Source organism: Coregonus lavaretus (genome assembly GCF_964263955.1).
Source record: "Coregonus lavaretus genome assembly, chromosome: 18".
NCBI lineage: Eukaryota > Metazoa > Chordata > Actinopteri > Salmoniformes > Salmonidae > Coregonus > Coregonus lavaretus.
In genome coordinates, this window is record NC_140005.1 from 7135687 (window position 1) to 7158785 (window position 23099).

The window sequence follows — 23099 nt, forward strand, 5'->3', positions numbered from 1 at the left end:
TTCTTTGGATGCAACTCAGCATTCTTTGTCCTCCAAACATGACGAGTTGAGTTTTTACCAAAAAGTTATATTTTGGTTTCATCTGACCATATGACATTCTCCCAATCCTCTTCTGGATCATCCAAATGCACTTCAGACGGGCCTGGACATGTACTGGCTTAAGCAGGGGGACACGTCTCGCACTGCAGGATTTGAGTCCCTGGCGGCGTAGTGTGTTACTGATGGTAGGCTTTGTTACTTTGGTCCCAGCTCTCTGCAGGTCATTCACTAGGTCCCCCCGTGTGGTTCTGGGATTTTTGCTCACCGTTCTTGTGATCATTTTGACCCCACGGGGTGAGATCTTGCGTGGAGCCCCAGATCGAGGGAGATTATCAGTGGTCTTGTATGTCTTCCATTTCCTAATAATTGCTCCCACAGTTGATTTCTTCAAACCAAGCTGTTTACCTATTGCAGATTCAGTCTTCCCAGCCTGGTGCAGGTCTACAATTTTGTTTTTGGTGTCCTTTGACAGCTCTTTGGTCTTGGCCATTGTGGAGTTTGGAGTGTGACTGTTTGAGGTTGTGGACAGGTGTCTTTTATACTGATAACAAGTTCAAACAGGTGCCATTAATACAGGTAATGAGTGGAGGACAGAGGAGCCTCTTAAAGAAGAAGTTACAGGTCTGTGAGAGCCAGAAATCTTGCTTGTTTGTAGGTGACCAAATACTTATTTTCCACCATAATTTGCAAATAAATTCATTAAAAATCCTACAATGGGATTTTCTGGATTTTTTTTTCTCAATTTGTCTGTCATAGTTGACGTGTACCTATGATGAACATTACAGGCCTCTCTCATCTTTTTAAGTGGGAGAACTTGCACAATTGGTGGCTGACTAAATACTTTTTTTCCCCACTGTATACTGCGAGCCCCTGAAGTGGCGTCTCCCCCCTGCTCATCACAAGCACATCGGAGTTGTGGGAGCATGGGCGGTGTGTTCAATAGGGCGATATGGGCGACGCACTGCCAAACGGGAAAAGGAAGGGATTTTTTTTCTAATCAATTATATCACGGCAACAGTAGTTATCAGTGTTCACGTCTGATCTGCCAGCCACTAAATATCAAATCAGGCTAAAGTCGTGCTTCAAATGGCCCCGCCCGTTTTTGGGGCGATTTCAGTCAAGTTGAAAATCGCCCAGAAGTCTCTCATAGCCTGTCATGTAAAATCTATTTTTTTCAAATTTCAAAGCTTTCAATACATTCTCTATGGGTGTCTGTGGGCATGCACTTACGCGCTTTCGTCATACGTGACGTAACCATGAACGTAACTAAGACAATGGCGGCTAGCAGCGTCTCTGTTGTGACCTGCAGTGTGGCGTTATTTTATGTTTTTAATTTGTAGACTTAGTTTACAAACATTCTGCAAACATTCTGCTTTGAACTGATCTTTCGGTTTTGGACTGATCTTGTTGATCGTGTACATACCCGCTACGAACGGACTAAATAATGAAAACGCTGCAGGCAGCTGTAATCCCAATACAGCTGGGAGACTTGGCTGGATGACAGAGTCCCGGACAGAGAAGTGGAGCCGGCCACCTTCACCCTGGTCAGAGCGGACCGCGATCCTGGTAAGAGAGCGACTCTGTACCCCGACATTGAACTGCTTTCTGTGTCATTGCGACCTTACTATCAATTCAATTCAATTTAAGGGCTTTATTGGCATGGGAAACGTGTGTTAACATTGCCAAAGCAAGGGAAGTAGATAGTAAAAAAAAGTGAAATAAACAATAAATATTAACAGTAAACATTACACTCAGAAGTTTCAAAAGAATAAAGACATTTCAAATGTCATATTATGTATATATACAGTGTTGTTACAATGTGCAAATAGTTAAAGTACAAATGGGAAAATAAATAAACATAAATATGGGTTGTATTTACAATGGTGTTTGTTCTTCACTGGTTGCCCTTTTCTTGTGGCAACAGGTCACAAATCTTGCAGCTGTGATGGCACACTGTGGTTTTTCACCCAGTAGATAAGGGAGTTTATCAAAATTGGGTTTGTTTTCGAATTCTTTGTGGATCGCTGTAATCTGAGGGAAATATGTGTCTCTAATATGGTCATACATTTGGCAGGAGGTTAGGAAGTGCAGCTCAGTTTCCACCTCATTTTGTGGGCAGTGTGCACATAGCCTGTCTTCTCTTGAGAGCCAGGTCTGCCTACGGCGGCCTTTCTCAATAGCAAGGCTATGGTCACTGAGTCTGTACATAGTCAAAGCTTTCCTTAAGTTTGGGTCAGTCACAGTGGTCAGGTATTCTGCCACTGTGTACTCTCTGTTTAGGGCCAAATAGCATTCTAGTTTGCTCTGTTTTTTTGTTTGTTCTTTCCAATGTGTCAAGTAATTCTCTTTTTGTTTTCTCATGATTTGGTTGGGTCTAATTGTGTTGTTGTTGTTGTTGTTGTTGTTGTTGTTGTCCTGGGGCTGTGTGGGGTCTGTTTGTGTTTGTGAACAGAGGCCCAGGACAAGCTTACTTAGGGGACTCTTCTCCAAGTTCATCTCTCTGTAGGTGATGGCTTTGTTATGGAAGGTTTGGGAATCGCTTCCTTTTAAGTGGTTACTATCTGCCCCGTGAGTTCCCCCAATTGTTTGTTACCGTTGTGTACTGTTGATAATCACAAGTTTACTGGAGAACTGAGACCAAGTAGAGACTTTGGACAGGGTGGATATGGTATAATAAAGGCAGTTTATTCAGAGGTAAAGATATCTGGAATCGCGTGCACGGACTCGTTCGTGCACGCGAGTAAAGTAAAAGTGTCCTGTCTTAGGTCAGCTAGGATCACCACTCCTTGGCCACCTGCTGACAAGGCTGACAAGATAGGACTCTTTTGTCCATTGTTATAGGATAGGAACAGAAACAAACGCCCAACACAAAATGGGTCATGCACAAGATTTTAGTCAGACCAAGCTATAACATTATATATTTACTACGACAGTACATTCAACCAAAAGCTAATATAACAAAGGCATCAGAGATTATTTATAATCTGTCACAGAAACTGGAATCCATCTCCCCAGATCAGTCAATAAATGCTTCTGGTATTGACTTATATGCTGCCCCTGTCTTCATGTTGTTGCTGGACATATCTTTTTTAAAATGTGTGTAGGTCACCTAAATCATCAGAAAAATTGCCCCTCCTGAGAATTTTTTCAGGAGCCGCCACTGTGTGGGAGTTTCATGCTACCGCAAGCCCAAGCTGTTCCCTTCTCTGTCATAGTTCGTCTGCTTCCGATACCGGCCTTTGTGACTGTCAGACATATGACTCCCTGTCAAAATGCTCTTATCTCTCCTGTCAACGGAGATGACTTTGCAAGAAGAGCAGAGATTAGATGAGATGTTTTGAAAAGACGGACGACATTTTTCAACCCAAGTCACAGAAATTGCCCTCACAAAACATCCTCCCATTTGGGATTCAAGTGCTCCAAAGGGAGACATCCCACATGCTGTGAAAGGGGTAAACACACTTAATCTCATCTAAAATATGCATAACAAGTAATGACTTAGGAGTTCCTTAATATCTCAAATGCTGATCAGAGGGACGGGTTGTTTGATCTAGCTCAGGGGTCTCAAACTCAAATTACCTGAAGGCCAGAAAAATTATCCTGAGTGCCTGATTCCAATAGGTCTGTGGGACCACAAGAAAGCAGCTCTCGGGACGGATTTGGCCCACAGGCCACGAGTTGCAGACCCCTGATCTAGCTGTTGCAGCAGGTGTGGACTCTGAGCTTACTTGTGTGAAGAAGGGCTCGTAGATCTCAACGCCCTTATCCGAGCCTTGGGACAGGAACTCTCGGCCACGCCTCCAGCTGTAGCGCACTGGCGGGTTGGAGTTAGCCATGCAGCGCAGGAACACCGTCCGCTCGTAGTAGAACTGCTCCTTAGCCTCCCCGATGCTCTGGTGGACGGTTACGATGGGATCATCCAAATCTAGAGCGAGAACACAGAACGTAGAAACGATGGCATCAAGCAGTCTTTATTTGCCACACACTTGTGTAGGTCAAAGCATATGAAGTGAAATTACATGATCTACTTAGTCCCAGGGACCTATTTATGTACAGTGGCTTGGATTTAAAGAACTGTGCTGGTTCAAGTGGTTAACAGCTGTTGTCATCTTTTGCGATCAAATGTTACCCCTTAAGCTCATCATGGAGCCTGCGATGCCAAATGTGCACGAAAAGGAAAAAACATGATTTGTTATTCATGTCAAATTTTATTCCCTTATAAATATCATATTATAAATATCATTAACTATACCTACATGTACATATTACTAAATTACCTGGACAAACCGGTGCCCCAGCACATTGACTCTGTACCTGTACCCCCTCTATATAGCCTGTATATTGACTCTGTACCTGTACCCCCTGTATATAGCCTGTATATTGACTCTGTACCTGTACCCCCTGTATATAGCCTGTATATTGACTCTGTACCTGTACCCCCTGTATATAGCCTGTATATTGACTCTGTACCCCCTGTATATTGACTCTGTACCTGTACACCCTGTATATAGCCTCGCCACTGATATTTTTACTGTTATTTTAATGCTTTTATTTTGTACTTATCTATTGATTACTTAACAATTATTTGCATTGTTGTTTAAGGGCTTGTAAGCATTTCACTGTAAGGTCTACACCTGTTGTATTCGGTGCATGAGACAAATACAATTTTAATTTTATTTGATCAATCATATAAATATCATGTGAAATATCATATAAATATTTATATTTTTCAGGAGAGCAATGACAATGTCTGACCTCTACGGTCTACAACAACATCAAAATTACACTTTTTATTTCTGTCATACATCTGAAATTTCAGGAATCGTCAACCCCAATGAATAACTGTCAATTAAACGCAAACACACTCCACTCAGGTGCTTAGACTTTTTTGGGTACAAAGTTCAGTGAAAAGGACCACTTAGACTCCAAAGTTCCCGCTGCAATCAAGAGGGAGCTTTTAAAAATGTGATTTTGACAAGAGCTCGATAATTACTCAAAAGTGCTCCACAGAAGAGCCACCGGCTTTTATGGGTCACTTTGAGATGCAGACAAGCACCTTGAAAAAGCAGTTTCCCACCAGCCGACTAACTACTGCCATGGGGCAGTCCAGAGCCAGACTAATTTCCTATACGAACCATTATAACGTCTTCGCATTTATATAAAATAATGGCCTTTGTGGATTAGTCCGCGTCAGTTAGTCCATACAGTTTCTAATTTCATGTCAGTCATTCTCTATCAAGGTCATCCATGTGCTTTATCACCAACCACCAAGGATTCCGACACGGCATCGCTGAATGGCAGCGAACAGCAACACGTGTCATTGCTTTGATCAGCTGGTGTAGCATAGAGGGCAGGATGGATAAATGTCTCCCCAGAGATGAGACAATAAGCAAGGGTTCCGATCTCTGAAGTGCGGGGGTGATGGCTCTGTGTTCATCGTCTCCCCCTGGCAATGTTGTCTGCCACTGTCCATCTCCTGTCCTATTTATCTTGCATCTCTGCAGTAAACTAACCCCGCTCTATCGTCTCCTCCTCTCCTTTCTCTCGGAAGCACAGAGTGCAGACGCACCAGATTTGTCTCGTTTTTGTATTTTCCAGCTCCCGGCAATCAGGGGGAACGCTGAATTTCAAACACGGAGACGCTGACTCAATCAACCTCATTTTTTGGGGGGTTGAGGAATTTGTAGCTGACTCTTTTGGGAGGGAGAAGGGGGGTAGGGGAAGATTGCAGCGTAAAGCTTCTAGGGGTTAGGGGTTAGTTCTGATACAACTCATCCACAGAGAGAAAGTATATCCATCTAGCCCGCCACAGTAAACCCATACATTATGTCTGTCTTCTGACATTTGGAAACTGAATCGCTGCTTTGGAGAGAGTGAGGTATGCAAACACCAGTAATGTGATGCACTAAAACTTGCAGTATCCGCATAATGCTTCATTTCAGTCAATTTGCAATTATCAGCCCTGATAAACAGAGAAATTAGAACGATGAATGAATTCACCATCTAAATGCTAAACCCAATCCGTCTCTCAAGGCCTAAAAACGACTGGACAAATGAAACACTATAAAGTACTACTTGAGAATTCGAAGTGAACACCAATGCGTGGCTATCTCTCTCTGGGTCCACAAACTACTTTCTATAGCCATAAAATGAGATTTGCAATTAGGGTGAACTCTCCCCCCCACTGGGCACAGACGTCAGTTCAACGTCTAGTTTTGATTTACATTTGGTCGAGTTGTCACCTAACGTGAATTCAACGTGAAATCAACCATGTCATTGGATTTAGGTTCAAAGTTGGGTGAAAAAAAAAGATGAAATCCTCTTACGTTGATGACTTTTTGCAAATCCAATCAGTTTTCCACGTCAACGTCATCACATACATGTTTTTGGTTGAAGTGACTTGGAAACAACATTGATTAAACCAGTTTTTGCCCAGTGGGTATTTAATACACACTTCCACGAGGGGTTTCCTTCCACGAGGGGTTTCCTTCCACGAGGGGTTTCCTTCCACGAGGGGTTTCCTTCCACGAGGTGTTTCCTTCCTGAGGTGATTCCTTCCTGAGGTGATTCCTTCCTGAGGTGATTCCTTCCTGAGGTGATTCCTTCCTGAGGTGATTCCTTCCTGAGGTGATTCCTTCCTGAGGTGTGGTTGCTGCTTTTCCTAATTTACAATGTAGGAATCAGCAGCAGGACTTCAAGCGTCTAAGTCTGCATTCCAAATAGCACCCTATTCCCTATTTAGAGTCCTATGGTCCCTGGTCAAAAGTAGTGCACGATGTAGGGAATAGGGTGCCATTTGGGACACAGATCAGTCTGTATTGCTGGAAATCACAATCCCCTTCTGTTTCACAGCTATCCTTTTCTTCAGCTAAGTGCACCATCAGGCCTTTACACAGCTGGGGGGGCAGTTCCCTTACTGAGTGAACAAAAACGAAATGTCACTTACATGATGGCAGCGTCCGCAGCTTTAAGAAATGGCTGACGTTGTCTGCAATTAACACCTGTGTTGTCCTGAGTAAGGCAGAATTATATATATATTTTTTGGGGGGGGCATTCAAACGAGTGTATGGAACATTTCATTCACGGTGATGTCCTACCTGTGGTGGTTTTATTATTTAGACCTTGTGTTTCAAAAAGTCACGTTGTAATTCTAACCAAACCCTTACCTGCTTTAAACGACTTTCATTCAGCCACAACGTCATGTTGCCTGGGAGGGTAAGGACTAGGAGTGAGCGAGTGAATGCCTGTTGTTCATTAGCTAAAGCACAAGGCATGGGTAAGTGGACACAGGCAATCTGCAGGGGGAAAAGGACAGAACTGACGATGTGTGCTGCGAACACCGTGGTAGTGCAGTGGAACACCGTGGGAGTGCAGTGGAACACATGGGGGAGTGCAGTGGAACACCGTGGGAGTGCAGTGGAACACATGGGGGAGTGCAGTGGAACACATGGGGGAGTGCAGTGGAACACATGGGGGAGTGCAGTGGAACACATGGGGGAGTGCAGTGGAACACATGGGGGAGTGCAGTGGAACACATGGGGGAGTGCAGTGGAACACATGGGGGAGTGCAGTGGAACACCGTGGGAGTGCAGTGGAACACATGGGGGAGTGCAGTGGAACACCGTGGGAGTGCAGTGGAACACCGGGGGAGTGCAGTGGAACACATGGGGGAGTGCAGTGGAACACATGGGGGAGTGCAGTGGAACACATGGGGGAGTGCAGTGGAACACATGGGGGAGTGCAGTGGAACACCGTGGGAGTGCAGTAGAACACATGGGGGAGTGCAGTGGAACACCGTGGGAGTGCAGTGGAACACATGGGGGAGTGCAGTGGAACACCGGGGGAGTTCAGCGGAAGAAAAGGGCGTGCAGGTGACCGAGGCAAGGCCTGTCCACTCACAGTAGACGTCCACTCGGATGGACTTGATGGCCGGGGATCCCAGGCCGTTCTCAGCCTTGCAGTAGTAGCGTCCGCCCTGGTGCCTCTGGATGCGGGTGATGCGCAGGGTCTCGTTGAACACACTGGAGTCCTGGAAGCGGTCCGAGGCGCTACCGGCTGTTTTGGTCCATCGGATCTGGGGTGGGAGAGAGCGATAGAGGTCAGAGGTGACATCTGCTGACCGAGGACTAATGCTATGGTCAACAGGCTGGACTGACGGTAATGGGGTCAGCCATGGGATAATTATATTTCAAAACACACGTTATTCTGGATTAAAATGAGCCAATGTAGTGCATGTTTTAGAAGAAGTCAAATAATGGACTAATAATGTAAAATTTTTCTGAATATGGGCTTTATTCAGCCTGTGTGAGGAACAATCAATGAAAGTCAACAGTACCACACATTATTTTAACTTTCTTTATTTGTCCATAGGCTCTCTATTGAGAACAGCAACAACATATCAAAGTGTAATACATGCAGAACAAAGATATTAATGGTAAAACTGACTGAAATTTATATCTACGGCGCAGTTCAAAAACTGACTGAAATGTATATCTACGGCGCAGTTCAAAACCTGACTGAAATGTATATATACGGCGCAGTTCAAAAACTGACTGAAATGTATATCTACGGCGCAGTTCAAAAACTGACTGAAATGTATATCTACGGCGCAGTTCAAAAACTGACTGAAATGTATATCTATGGCGCAGTTCAAAGGCCATTAAACGGACAAGCGCATCAAATATTTAGAAGGTGGCTTGTGTTGGAGTGGTTCTCGTGAGACAGCGACATGCGTCTTACATTCCAACGCCATCCAGTGAGTCTGGATTCCCTACGGCACGTGAACTCGGAGAAAACCACAACTATAACTGAACCACAGAAAACAGCTCTGACAATCCCGTGCAACGCTGAGGTATTCCCAATGGCACTAAACCTGTGTGATAAGCAGTCCCTATTAAAAAATAATAATATATAGGTTCAGTGAAATGTGTTGTTTTACAGGGTCAGCCATAGTAGTACGGCACCCCAGGAGCAAATTAGGGTTAAGTGCCTTGCTCAAGGGCACATTGACAGATTTTTCTAACCAGCAACCATTGGGTTACTGGCCAAATGCTCTAACCGCTAGGCTACCTGCCGCCCTCATTAAGCACTTCTTGTGTTTGGAGGAGAAATGCATCTGAAACTAGGCAACAGGAAACTAGGCAACCCTGGCATCAGTGATCTGAGAAGGGAGGAAGATGAGGTCACCAGTCTCCCGCTGCCCGTCTATCCATTTGCACGGATGTTTAATTTACATATACAGTATATATACGATCAGTGGAGCGTTTGGCTTCTGGAAGGCGAAGAAGAAGACCGCCGCGGTCGGCAACGGTCTCGGAATACGCAAATGGCACTTTGAAGAGGGTGAATGGATGTGTGGCCCACTGTGTACACTCACTACACTGCACTGACTACACTACACAACACTGACTACACACACTATCCTCACTACACTAACTAAACTACACGCACTGACTACACTACACAACACTGACTACACACACTATCCTCACTACACTAGCTAAACTACACTCACTGACTACACTACACAACACTGACTACACACACTATCCTCACTACACTAGCTAAACTACACGCACTGACTACACTACACAACACTGACTACACACACTATCCTCACTACACTAGCTAAACTACACGCACTGACTACACTACACAACACTGACTACACACACTATCCTCACTACACTAGCTAAACTACACGCACTGACTACACTACACAACACTGACTACACACACTATCCTCACTACACTAACTAAACTACACGCACTGCACTGACTACACTACACTACACGCACTGACTACCCTACACTAACTATACTAACTACACTACACTCCAGTGGAGGTTGCTGATGGGAGGACGGCTCATAATAATGGCTGGAATGGAGTGAATGGAATGGTGTCAAACACATGGTTTCCATTCCAGCCATTACTATGAGCCGTCCTCCCCTCAGCAGCCTCCACTGCTACACACGTTGAAACTGTTCATTACTGTTCGCAAAACAATGTCCATACAGGCTAAAACACTTTTACAATGCAAGATGATACCGGTAGCTTCCAGCTTTAATTGTGGGCCAACTTTCCTTGCTAGCTTACAGCTAAATCAACATAAATTCACTACCCTTGTTTGTGATAGTGTGCAAACTATAACACAAAATATGCTGAGTTCAAAGCTGATTGTCACCAAAAACGTTATTAACTTCGCCTCCCATCTGGTTTCCACAGCCACAAAATCAGATTCCACAGCCACAAAGTCAGATTCCACAGCCACATTCTGCCTTGTGAATGACATCATTCCTTTCTTAAAAGACACATTGCTTCTTCTATGCAAATGTTATTGATCAGTACAATAAAATAACATGTTCTCCTAGTAGTTGGCAATAAACTAGTCCTAAATGGAAGGGATTGTTTGTCATCTGTAGCCCATGAAATCAGCCACTAACACCCCCACCCCACACCACCTCCGGAGGGTCATGGAGGGAAGAATAAAAATGATATCAATAGCACTGGGGTTGAGGCACATTCTGAACCCGAAGAGAGTCGCAACCTAGCTTCGGTTTGGCGAGCAGGGGGATAAAATCCATTTCATGCTTTGCTCAAGATGGTAGGTGACATGGATTTGTTACACACATATTGGTGTTGGTTAAGGAACAACACAGCTTTGGTATTCATGGGGCTTAGCTACACTGGCTTTCTTTTCGGGGGGGGGGGGGGGGATTTCCTCTCTCTCCTCAGCAACTTGAACCTCAACATTTGGATGTAAGTAAGAACGCTGGAGCTTTTTAATTCAGCAAATAGAGAGAAATCAGCTTTGAAATTTCTAGGCCCCCCAGACAACGTAAAAAAAAAAAAAAAAAAAAAAAGCTTTGTGTTGCAGATGCAGTTGCAGTGCATACGTTGGATTTATCGAACGTATGCGTCAAACTGTATGCGTAAAACGGGTTGACAGAAATGGTAGCAGAAGGTGAATGTTGAACTTTTGTTGCACACATATCCAGATGATGCTGCGTAACATTTTGCGCGATGACGGTGTCAGTGTGATCGAGGCGTTAGAGTGCTGTATAACTGCAGCATGCTGCAAATAATGCATCCAAAATAACACCGCTTTTTTTCCCTGCAGTAATTTTGGATTGTAACTGCAGTTAGAGTGCAGTTCACTGCAGTTATTCTGCAATTACTGCGTCCAAAATAACAGTTGACTGCAGTTACTGCACTTTTACTGCAGTTTCAAAACTACAAATCTTTTTCTGTAAGGGATTACTTTGAACATGATCTATGTAGCTATAATGTCACGTTTACAATATGCTTATAGATGTGTTATATATATGCTTCATTATATACAATATAATGTAAAAAAAAAGAAAAAAAAAGAGTATACACAAAATAGGGTAAAGCGTCTCTTTGGGATGTAGCTTCATAGTCAGCATGTGCTAATCATGTATTCCATCCAGTCTATCAAAGCCACTGGATGTAGCCTACGATACGATGATGTAGCACGTCACAGAATGTTTGGAAAGAGGAGAAGAAGAAGCCGTTCTTGGCCTCGTTTGTCGTTCACACGGGCAGCAGGGCTATGATTCGGTTGCTGGTTCACCTGCATGTAGCTAGGCAACAGCAGATGACTGGCATATGAGAGGAGCGCCTCAGCACACTGCGGTGACGTAGGCTCCAGTGTGGGAAAAGACAGGCGAGCGTGACCATTCGCCGGCCTATTTATAGCCCGCACTGCCTCCGCGGTCTGTCATAAGCAGCAGCTCCAGGGATCCACCAGTCAGCAACACTTGTTGTCTGTGGGATCTGCCAGTCAGCAACACTTGTTGTCTGTGGGATCTGCCAGCCAGCAACACTTGTTGTCTGTGGGATCTGCCAGCCAGCAACACTTGTTGTCTGTGGGATCTGCCAGCCAGCAACACTTGTTGTCTGTGGGATCTGCCAGTCAGCAACACTTGTTGTCTGTGGGATCCACCAGTCAGCAACACTTGTTGTCTGTGGGATCTGCCAGCCAGCAACACTTGTTGTCTGTGGGATCTGCCAGCCAGCAACACTTGTTGTCTGTGGGATCTGCCAGTCAGCAACACTTGTTGTCTGTGGGATCTGCCAGCCAGCAACACTTGTTGTCTGTGGGATCTGCCAGCCAGCAACACTTGTTGTCTGTTTTTTATTTATTTTACCCTTATTTTACCAGGTAAGTTGACTGAGAACACATTCTCATTTACAGCAACGACCTGGGGAATAGTTACAGGGGAGAGGAGGGGGGATGAATGAGCCAATTGGAAGCTGGGGATGATTAGGTGGCAATGATTGTATGAGGGCCAGATTGGGAATTTAGCCAGGACACCGGGGTTAACACTTCTACTCTTACAATAAGTGCCATGGGATCTTTAATGACCACAGAGAGTCAAGAGGACACCCGTTTAACATCCCACTACACAGGGTAAAATGACCCTAATCACTGTCCTGGGATATTTTGTCCTGGGAAAAAGTTATTCCTACTGGCCCTCCAAAACCACTTCCAGCAGCATCTGGTCTCCCATCCAGGGACTGACCAGGACCATTCCTGCTTAGCTTCAGAGGCAAGCCAGCAGTGGTATACAGGGTGGTCTCTGCTGCTGGCTGGTCTGTGAGAACACCGGCAGCACAATTGATCTTGGACTCTGACTGCATGTGTGCGTGTGCGTGTGTGTGTGCAGACAGTCTCTGAGGAGAGACGAGGGAGGAAGGAGGGTGCATCAGTGTGTAATTAACTAACTAACTAACTAACTAACTAACTTAATGTACCGAAGCAAGGGATGATTTAACAAGGTTCTGTCTGCTACCCCCTCTCACTCCCCTCTAGCGCTCCCTCCCTCCTGTCCATATCAAAATAAGAGAGTGGAGGAGTAGACAGGGTGGAGGAGGAAGAGAGAGGGTGGAGGAGGAAGAGAGAGGGCGGAGGAGGAAGAGACAGGGCGGAGGAGGAAGAGACAGGGCGGAGGAGGAAGAGACAGGGCGGAGGAGGAAGAGACAGGGCGGAGGAGGAAGAGACAGGGTGGAGGAGGAAGAGAGGAAGAGACAGGGTGGAGGAGGAAGAGACAGGGTGGAGGAGGAAGAGAGGAAGAGACAGGGTGGAGGAGGAAGAGACAGGGTGGAGGTGGAAGAGAGGAAGAGACAGGGTGGAGGAGGAAGAGACAGGGTGGAGGTGGAAGAGACAGGGTGGAGGAGGAAGAGACAGGGTGGAGGAGGAAGAGACAGGGTGGAGGAGGAAGAGACAGGGTGGAGGAGGAAGAGAGGAAGAGACAGGGTGGAGGAGAGGAAGAGACAGGGTGGAGGAGAGGAAGAGACAGGGTGGAGGAGAGGAAGAGACAGGGTGGAGGAGAGGAAGAGACAGGGTGGAGGAGAGGAAGAGACAGGGTGGAGGAGAGGAAGAGACAGGGTGGAGGAGAGGAAGAGACAGGGTGGAGGAGAGGAAGAGACAGGGTGGAGGAGGAGGGGAGGAAGAGACAGGGTGGAGGAGGAAGAGACAGGGTGGAGGAGGAAGAGACAGGGTGGAGGAGGAGGGGAGGAAGAGACAGGGTGGAGGAGGAGGAGAAGAAGAGACAGGGTGGGGGAGAGGAAGAGACAGGGTGGAGGAGAGGAAGAGACAGGGTGGAGGAGAGGAAGAGACAGGGTGGAGGAGAGGAAGAGACAGGGTGGAGGAGAGGAAGAGACAGGGTGGAGGAGAGGAAGAGACAGGGTGGAGGAGGAGGGGAGGAAGAGACAGGGTGGAGGAGGAAGAGACAGGGTGGAGGAGGAAGAGACAGGGTGGAGGAGGAAGAGAGGAAGAGACAGGGTGGAGGAGAGGAAGAGACAGGGTGGAGGAGGAGGGGAGGAAGAGACAGGGTGGAGGAGGAAGAGACAGGGTGGAGGAGGAGGGGAGGAAGAGACAGGGTGGAGGAGGAAGAGACAGGGTGGAGGAGGAGGGGAGGAAGAGACAGGGTGGAGGAGGAAGAGACAGGGTGGAGGAGGAAGAGACAGGGTGGAGGAGGAAGAGACAGGGTGGAGGAGGAAGAGACAGGGTGGAGGAGAGGAAGAGACAGGGTGGAGGAGGAAGAGACAGGGTGGAGGAGAGGAAGAGACAGGGTGGAGGAGGGGAAGAGACAGGGTGGAGGAGGGGAAGAGACAGGGTGGAGGAGAGGAAGAGACAGGGTGGAGGAGGAAGAGCTCAGCTGGTAGAGCACGGCGCTTGTAACGCCAAGGTAGTGGGTTCGATCCCCGGGACCACCCATACACAAAAATGTATGCACGCACGACTGTAAGTCGCTTTGGATAAAAGCGTCTGCTAAATGGCATATTATTATTATTATTATTATTATAAGAGACAGGGTGGAGGAGGAAGAGAGGAAGAGACAGGGTGGAGGAGGAAGAGAGGAAGAGACAGGGTGGAGGAGGAAGAGAGGAAGAGACAGGGTGGAGGAGGAGAGGAGGAAGAGACAGGGTGGAGGAGGAAGAGACAGGGTGGAGGAGGAAGAGACAGGGTGGAGGAGGAAGAGAGGAAGAGACAGGGTGGAGGAGGAAGAGACAGGGTGGAGGAGGAAGAGACAGGGTGGAGGAGGAAGAGAGGAAGAGACAGGGTGGAGGAGGAAGAGACAGGGTGGAGGAGGAAGAGACAGGGTGGAGGAGGAAGAGAGGAAGAGACAGGGTGGAGGAGGAAGAGACAGGGTGGAGGAGGAAGAGAGGAAGAGACAGGGTGGAGGAGGAAGAGAGAGTGCAGTGCTGCTTAAACTGGGAGGATATGGCAGAGGAAGGGCTAAAGTCAGAGACTCCACTTAAGCTTCCTACACAAAAGGGTAATCCTCCCCATAATATGAGGCGTCTTTTGAACTGTCGAACACTTTGGAGTTTCAAACGGCTTCTTGAAAAGAATGTGTGGGATTGTGTTAACATATATTACTGCCTTGTCACTGCAGACTTCACACACCCACTCAAACATTAGCACCTTCAGAATACTTAACCCCACAGCTCTAGAGAGAGAGGATATTCTGGTGCGGAGTGAGTGACTACATACCCATGCCCAATCCATTACTGCATTGTCAGTAGTATGCTGGTGTTGAACTTGGTTCTATCTGAGACGCGTGACGCTTTAGTTTCCATCGCAAACTCCACAAAACCATACTCAATATGAAATGGTTGAGTCTGGTGTGGATAGACAGAAATGTTCATGTGCACGCCTGCTCGACCAGTTTGAGGTCCGCGAAAGGAGTATGCTGGTGTGGATATTGAAACAGAGCCCATGTCTATATTCATACCATACAGCGCTACTTACAGTAGAATGTGTGCCCAATACATTTCCTCATTCTACGTAGTATGCTAGTGTGGACAATGAAACAGAGCCAGTGTCTGGCTGTGTCCGAATACCCGTACTCGGTAGCCATTTTGGGTATGCGTAAATAAAATGTTTTATAGTATGACATTTCAAAAATGTGATGTCATACTCTTATCTGCTTGTCATCTAGCAGAATTCGCAACATGCTATTGAGGAAAATAATTGTCTTTTCAGACCCGCTTGTGTTTTGACAACAGCTGATAATCAGATAAGAGGATGTGCTATACCAAAATGAATGAATGGTGGTAAACAACGCAACTGCGCATTAGATTAAGAATTCTCAGTATGGGTGAGTCTGGTATGTTGATATTTGTTGCTTACTGCATAAATGTTTCGTAAACAGTACGTTCAAAATCGTATGTAGTATGATTAGTACGCAGTATGTACAGTGGGGAGAACAAGTATTTGATACACTGCCGATTTTGCAGGTTTTCCTACTTACAAAGCATGTAGAGGTCTGTCATTTTTATCATAGGTACATAGGTACACAAAAATCCAGAAAATCACATTGTTTGATTTTTAAGTAATTACAGAGATCATACGTTTCCTGTAGGTCTTGACCAGGTTTGCACACACTGCAGCAGGTATTTTGGCCCACTACTCCATACAGACCTTCTACAGATCCTTCAGGTTTCGGGGCTGTCGCTGGGCAATACGGACTTTCAGCTCCCTCCAAAGATTTTCTATTGGGTTCAGGTCTGGACACTGGCTAGGCCACTCCAGGACCTTGAGATGCTTCTTACGGAGCCACTCCTTAGTTGCCCTGGCTGTGTGTTTCGGGTCGTTGTCATGCTGGAAGACCCAGCCACGACCCATCTTCAATGCTCTTACTGAGGGAAGGAGGTTGTTGGCCAAGATCTCGCGATACATGGCCCCATCCATCCTCCCCTCAATACGGTGCAGTCGTCCTGTCCCCTTTGCAGAAAAGCATCCCCAAAGAATGATGTTTCCACCTTCATGCTTCACGGTTGGGATGGTGTTCTTGGGGTTGTACTCATCCTTCTTCTTCCTCCAAACACGGCGAGTGGAGTTTAGACCAAAAAGCTCTATTTTTGTCTCATCAGACCACATGACCTTCTCCCATTCCTCCTCTGGATCATCCAGATGGTCATTGGCAAACTTCAGATGGGCCTGGACATGCGCTGGCTTGAGCAGGGGGATCTTGCTTGCGCTGCAGGATTTTAATCCATGACGGCGTAGTGTGTTACTAATGGTTTTCTTTGAGAATGTGGTCCCAGCTCTCTTCAGGTCATTGACCAGGTCCTGCCGTGTAGTTCTGGGCTGATCCCTCACCTTCCTCATGATCATTGATGCCCCACGAGGTGAGATCTTGCACGGAGCCCCAGACCGAGGGTGATTGACCGTCATCTTGAACTTCTTCCATTTTCTAATAATTGCGCCAACAGTTGTTGCCTTCTCACCAAGCTGCTTGCCTATTGTCCTGTAGCCCATCCCAGCCTTGTGCAGGTCTACAATTTTATCCCTGATGTCCTTACACAGCTCTCTGGTCTTGGCCATTGTGGAGAGGTTGGAGTCTGTTTGATTGAGTTTTGGACAGGTGTCTTTTATACAGGTAACGAGTTCAAACAAGTGCAGTTAATACAGGTAATGAGTGGAGAACAGGAGGGCTTCTTAAATAAAAACGAATAGGTCTGTGAGAGCCGGAATTCTTACTGGTTGGTAGGTAACAAATACTTATGTCATGCAATAAAATGCAAATTAATTACTTAAAAATCAAACAATGTGATTTTCTGGATTTTTGTTTTAGATTCCGTCTCTCACAGTTGAAGTGTACCTATGATAAAAAATTACAGACCTCTACATGCTTTGTAAGTAGGAAAACCTGCAAAATCGGCAGTGTATCAAATACTTGTTCTCCCCACTGTAGGTCGTTTTAGTAAGTAGCATAGGCAAGACTGACATGGCCTCTATGTTCCAAAGTCCATACCAGCATATGCTTAGAATGCATGTCCATTGCCCAATGCATTACATCATTTTACATAGTATGCTGAAACAGAGCAGCATGTATTCCCAGCAGTATGCTAGTGAGGACATTGAAACAGAGCAGCATGCATTCCCAGTAGTATGCTAGTGAATCCTGGAGGAAATATACAACAACTATCCATCACATTATTCCTAATAGTATTTGGCCTTTTAAAAAGTCTCCGCCATGATATTAACTCTCCTCCAGAGCCCATGTAGCCTGACACCCCAATTAAAGGGCTAAAACATGACGGGCCCATTAGCGCTCATTAGTCTGACGTCTTGTCGTCGGCTGGAACAGATAGCACCGACGGATCAATAGAGCCACCTCTACCAGTCATGGCATGTGTCACTTTGATTATGTCCTGAGCTGAACACAGAGTCCTGGGCTGCAATCGTCTAGTTTTGGTCTGAATGACAGTAAATTGTTCACTGGCCACGACTTCATGGAGTTATACTGTACTTCTGATCATGTCCTGAGCTAAACACACTCGTGGGGTTGCAATCGTCTAGTTTTGTCCGAATGACGGTAAATTGTTGGGGCGGATTTAGCACCGAATTCCACGTGGTCGAACGCTGCGCTTTGGATTAGGTCAAAACATTTGGGGCTCCATTTGAAGCCAGGCTCGTCCAAAGACCCTCCTAACACTATATTATCTGATGCCTCTCTGGAGCAGCCTAGTAAAACCTCCCTATATCGAAGTTCCATTCAAACAACTAGACAAAAATCACATTACTTAAATCTATTGCAACAGTACAAAAATGCAACCTAGTACAACATGTCTTGGAGCAAATGGCGATGGAACCTACTCTTCTGGAAAAGGAAGATATGACGCTCATCACTGAGGAAGAAAACATTCTCAATCTCGCGTCTTTAGCAAAAAAAATTTTGGAAAATGCAGAATGAACATATCATTTGGCCTAGCTAGGACAGCTGAGTCTACAACAGCAGAGAAGAACAATGTCCTTGGCATTATGGCTCTGTGCCTCTGGCTGGTACACCCCTGGCTTCAGCAAGTTAACACCTCTGTCAGTATGGGGACAAGGCAGCCGATGCCAGGGCTGGATGATGCCCAGTAGCTCCATCACTTACGAGCCCCAGAGGCCAAGCTCTTGAAATCTACAGTTTGAAGTCCATCCACCCAATGAAATGGTGGTGAAATCACTAATATAGTACCCGGCTTCATTGTAAGCTGCCATGGCGCCATCTCTCTGTTGTCGTATAGTTTGGACAATTGGACGGTGCAATGAGGGGGGGGGTGATGGATCTCAGTCAATTCATTACTGTGGAACAATACTGTAATATAGTGGAGATGGATGAAACCATCTGTCATCAGAGTCCTAGCACATCACATAACCAATCCCACAAAAATACATTCCATCCCCAGTGATACATCCCCCCCATCTTAATCATCCATTGTGTAAAATCCATGTATGCCTTTCCCATTCATTCACTTGAATATGTGAGTAATAAAAGATGACTATCACACGCATTCATGAAGACTCCATGAGAAATGTAATATGCACTTTTCCAGGTCTCTCTTGCTTTTAGTGTAAATGTTTGAGTCCCTGGGTAGTTCTGTAGTAGAGAACATCAGATGATTTCTCCTCTGGCTGTTTCCCCCAATGGGGAGCTCCTCTTCACTCGGTGTGATTGCACTCATTTGCACATGGAAAGACCTGGACAGAACAACGTGCCGCTGCCTAAAGAAGCCTCGCGTCTGAGCGCGCGTGACGGCGCCCCACCTGCTCCGCTCCGGCAAATTTAAGGCAGTGGAGTGGAAGTCTAAGAGGTGGAGGCTTTAACAGGAGCCGTAGAAATATAAATGCTTGAAGGGACAAAGCCCCACCGTACCACGGCAACTTGACTGGTACACTCATGGCTACACTCAATATGGTCGCCTGTCCGCCCTTCAAGTAACGTTGACTTAAATTAGTGTCTGATCTAGTAATTCTAATTATATGCTCAGACCACGGCAACTTGACTGGTACAGTCATGGGTACACTCAATATGGTCGCTGGTCCGCCCATCACAGAACGTTGACTTGAATGGTAATGTCCGTTCTAGTCATTCTAATGATATGGCACAGACAATGCTGTACGTCAGTAAACTGGATCTGGGGATAGTGCAGTGGTGATCTCACCTGAGGTCGAGGGTGGCCCGAGACCAGACAAGCTAGCTCCAGGGTCTCTCCCTCCCGGATGGTGTAGACGCGCTCGGTATAGCGCTCCTCCTCGATGTTGCATGCGTGGCCAGAGTGGATGATTCGGACTGTAGGAGGTGCTGTTGAGGAACAAAATATCAAATAAATTAATGTCAGGTTCAATGAGAAACACAGACGTAACTGAAGTCATATCAATCCTTTTTAATAAAAGTGGAAAAGTGGATTATATCACAATCGATTAAATATAAACACATCTGGAGACCTTTTTTTGGAGAGGGTAGTGCGTAATGCCCAGTACATCCCTGGGGCCAAGCTTCCTGCCATCCAGGACCTCTATACCAGGTGGTATCAGAGGAAGGCCCTAAAAACTATCAAAGACTCCAGCCACCCTAGTCATAGGCTACCGCACGGCAAGCGGTACCGGAGCGCCAAGTCTAGGTCCAAAAGGCTTCTTAACAGCTTCTACCCCCAAGCCATAAGACTCCTGAACAGCTAATCATGGCTACCCGGACTATTTGCACTGCCCCCCCCACCCCATCATTTTTACGCTGCTGCTACTCTGTTAATTATTTATGCATAGTCACTTTAACTCTACCCACATGTACATATTACCTCAATTACCTCGACTAACCAGTGCCCCCGCACATTGACTCTGTACCTGTACCCCCTCCCTACTGTTATTTTATTTTACTGCTGCTCTTTAATTTATTTTGTATTTTTTTACTTAACACTTTTTATTTTCTTAAAAACGGAATTGTTGGTTAAGGGCTTGTAAGTAAGCATTTCACTGTAATGTCTACACCGGTTGTATTCGGCGCATGTGGCAAATAAAATTTGATTTGATTTGACATGCATTTGACTCGACATTACAAACATCAAAATGTAAACATTAGTAAAGAGACTAGTCAGATTTACATTTGCTATCAAAGAGCGTTGCAGTAGCTAATTAACTTTACATATCTGAATTGTTTTGCCCCACAGTTAGCCGAGTTAGTTTGTTAGCTAGCTAGGTGAAGTTTGTTCTAACTGTGAACAACTTCACCTAGCTAGCTAACAAACTAACTCGGCTAACTGTGGGGCAAAACAATTCAGATATGTAAAGTTAATTAGCTACTGCAACGCTCTTTGATAGCAAATGTAAATCTGACTAGTCTCTTTACTAATGTTTACATTTTGATATTTGTAATGTCTCCAATTTCCAAGTGTGTAGAAACAGAGGTATGGCTGAATTCACTGTCAAAATAACTAGCGTGTAGAAACAGCCGTATGGCTAAAGCCACAGTCCATATAACAAGCGTGTAAAAAAAGGTTGAGAAAAGTATGGCTAAAGTCAGTCCATATAGTCTCGCGTTGCCATACCTCAAAAATCACGTTGTCACGCCTCCCTTGGAAGTCTGGAGAAATTTGAATCGCAAAAAACGGTTTGAATGGTCCGCTGGCTCCCAACGGCAAGATTTTGATTGGATGTTACATTACAAGAACCCTCCCCCCCAACACGCCCGTAGAAGAGGCGCTATGTGTTGTGTGCATCACTGTTTTCCGTCCGGGTAGTTGTTGTTGCCTGTGCTCGTTTCAAGTTATCAAGTGTATATTTATTGAAATTGAAAGTGGATTACGCTGGTACAGTCAAACGTCACAACACGTTCTAAAACGCTCTGGTGACAAACACTTTTTTCCTAGAATCCATTCGTCCACATGGCTGTGCTTTACTACCACCGAAAATACAGTAAAAATGACTAATTATTTTGTTTTTGTAAGGACCCCCCAAAAAACGGAGGCTGTGAGAGAACCCATTCAATTAAGTAAATGCATTTTTTTAAATGTTAAAAAACAATGTATTATTAACTATCTAGCTGGCTACAGTAGGCCACTTTGTAGGCTAACTCAACTGAGCTGCCAGCTAGCTAGCTAACTTTACACACAGTTTAGCTAAGTGAATTAAATGTCATCAGCTAGCTAACCTCCTATTAGCTAGCTATCTTGATGTAATAATTGTACATTAAAAACAGTCTCCAAATGCATTTGTAGATAACATCCATGGAAGAGAGTGAAATTGCAGCTCCAGCTGTCAGTAAAGGGAGAGTGTTGGCTACTGGACAGGGCAGGTCATTTTGTGGGAGGACATTATGAAAATATGTTCCAGTTCCTAGATGGGAAATCTTTGAGGACAGAGCCACATTTATATTCAGTGCTGTCTAATTTGAGTATAATGAAGCCGGTTTCATTGTGACGTTTTCTGTCCTCAGATATGGAAAGCTGTGAAAGCCTGTTTGCAGATGAAGAGAGAGGTTGTAAGAGACTAAGGGTATATCCTATATGCCATGGGTTATATGTGTAGGCCTACCTACAGTATGTTAGCAAATGTTGTATACGAAAATACAGTTAAACATCACACACAATGTATAAACCTATTACAATTGGAGCAGGCCAACCCTGCAGGAGGTCTGCTGGGTGTGCAGGGTTCTGTTTCAGCCCAGCAATAACAAACAATATTTAACTTATCAACCCTAATGAGTTGATAATCAAGTGTGCTATTGCTGGGCTGGAACAGAAGTCAGGGCGGCAGGTAGCTTAGTGGTTAAGAGCATAGTGCCAGTAACCGAAAGGTCGCTGGTTCTAATCCCCGAGCCGACTAGGTGAAAAATCTGTCGATGTGCCCTTGAGCAAGGCACTTAACCCTAATTGCTCATGTAAGTCGCTCTGGATAAGAGCGTCTGCTAAATGACAAAAAAATAACAAAACAAGTCTGCTCACCCAGTAGATCAGGGATCAGTGGAGCGAGGTTGGCCACAGCTGGTATGGAGTTTTTTTTTGTTCACCTGAAATTATGCTTTAGTAGTAATAGCCTACTTGTGACCACTCAGTTATACGTTGTTGTTTAGACTAATATGTCTAATCTTTACATACGAGTTAGCTTATTTGTACATTTTGAAGTGATGAAGTGTTGATTCTTTGAAGTGAAGTGTTTAAACTGGTTTTAATTGTTAAACTATTATCCAAAATGAACTAGTGTCAATGTTGATTTAATCACAGATTACAATCCTGAATAAAGAGGGGAAGAGGTTATATCTCTGTGTCTGTTCTGTGTTGTATTCTTAAATGAAAATTTCCCTTTTTGTCTAGTTTGATTGTCACTCTGTCTCAGTATACCAGCTAGGTCCTCTGTAGCTCAGCTGGTAGAGCACGGCGCTTGTAACGCCAAGGTAGTGGGTTCGATCCCCGGGACCACCCATACACAAAAAATGTATGCACGCATGACTGTAAGTCGCTTTGGATAAAAGCGTCTGCTAAATGGCATATTATTATTATGTGAATCCATTTAGCATCTTATCATTTGGCATGCATCGCCAATGCAGCCAGAGACCTACAGTAGGATGTAACTACTGGTCTTATTCGCATCTGTTATCTGAAGCAGAGAATAGCTAAACTCACACATTGTTTACATGTTGAGCTATATGTTCTCAATTTAAAATGATACCAGTAGACAATGTGTATGAGGCAAACCATATACCAGATTTTGTACATGCCTTTTAAGTGCCGACATATAAAAAGAAGTGCAAATCCAACCCTT

General features: G+C 45.3%; 1 protein-coding gene across 1 annotated transcript in view; it reads right to left on the reverse strand.

Annotated features, from left to right (window-relative positions):
* LOC311145963 (MAM domain-containing glycosylphosphatidylinositol anchor protein 2-like) overlaps positions 1–23099 on the reverse strand; it is a gene marked incomplete at its 3' end in the record, with an annotated part of 191280 nt that overhangs the window by 119842 nt on the left and 48339 nt on the right. The window contains exons 2-4 of the mRNA XM_084182369.1: positions 19508–19647; positions 7939–8113; positions 3768–3964 (exon numbers count right to left, since the gene is read on the reverse strand). Of these exons, the coding sequence (XP_084038495.1) occupies positions 3768–3964; positions 7939–8113; positions 19508–19647 (512 nt within the window). The remainder of the gene's footprint in view (positions 1–3767; positions 3965–7938; positions 8114–19507; positions 19648–23099) is intronic.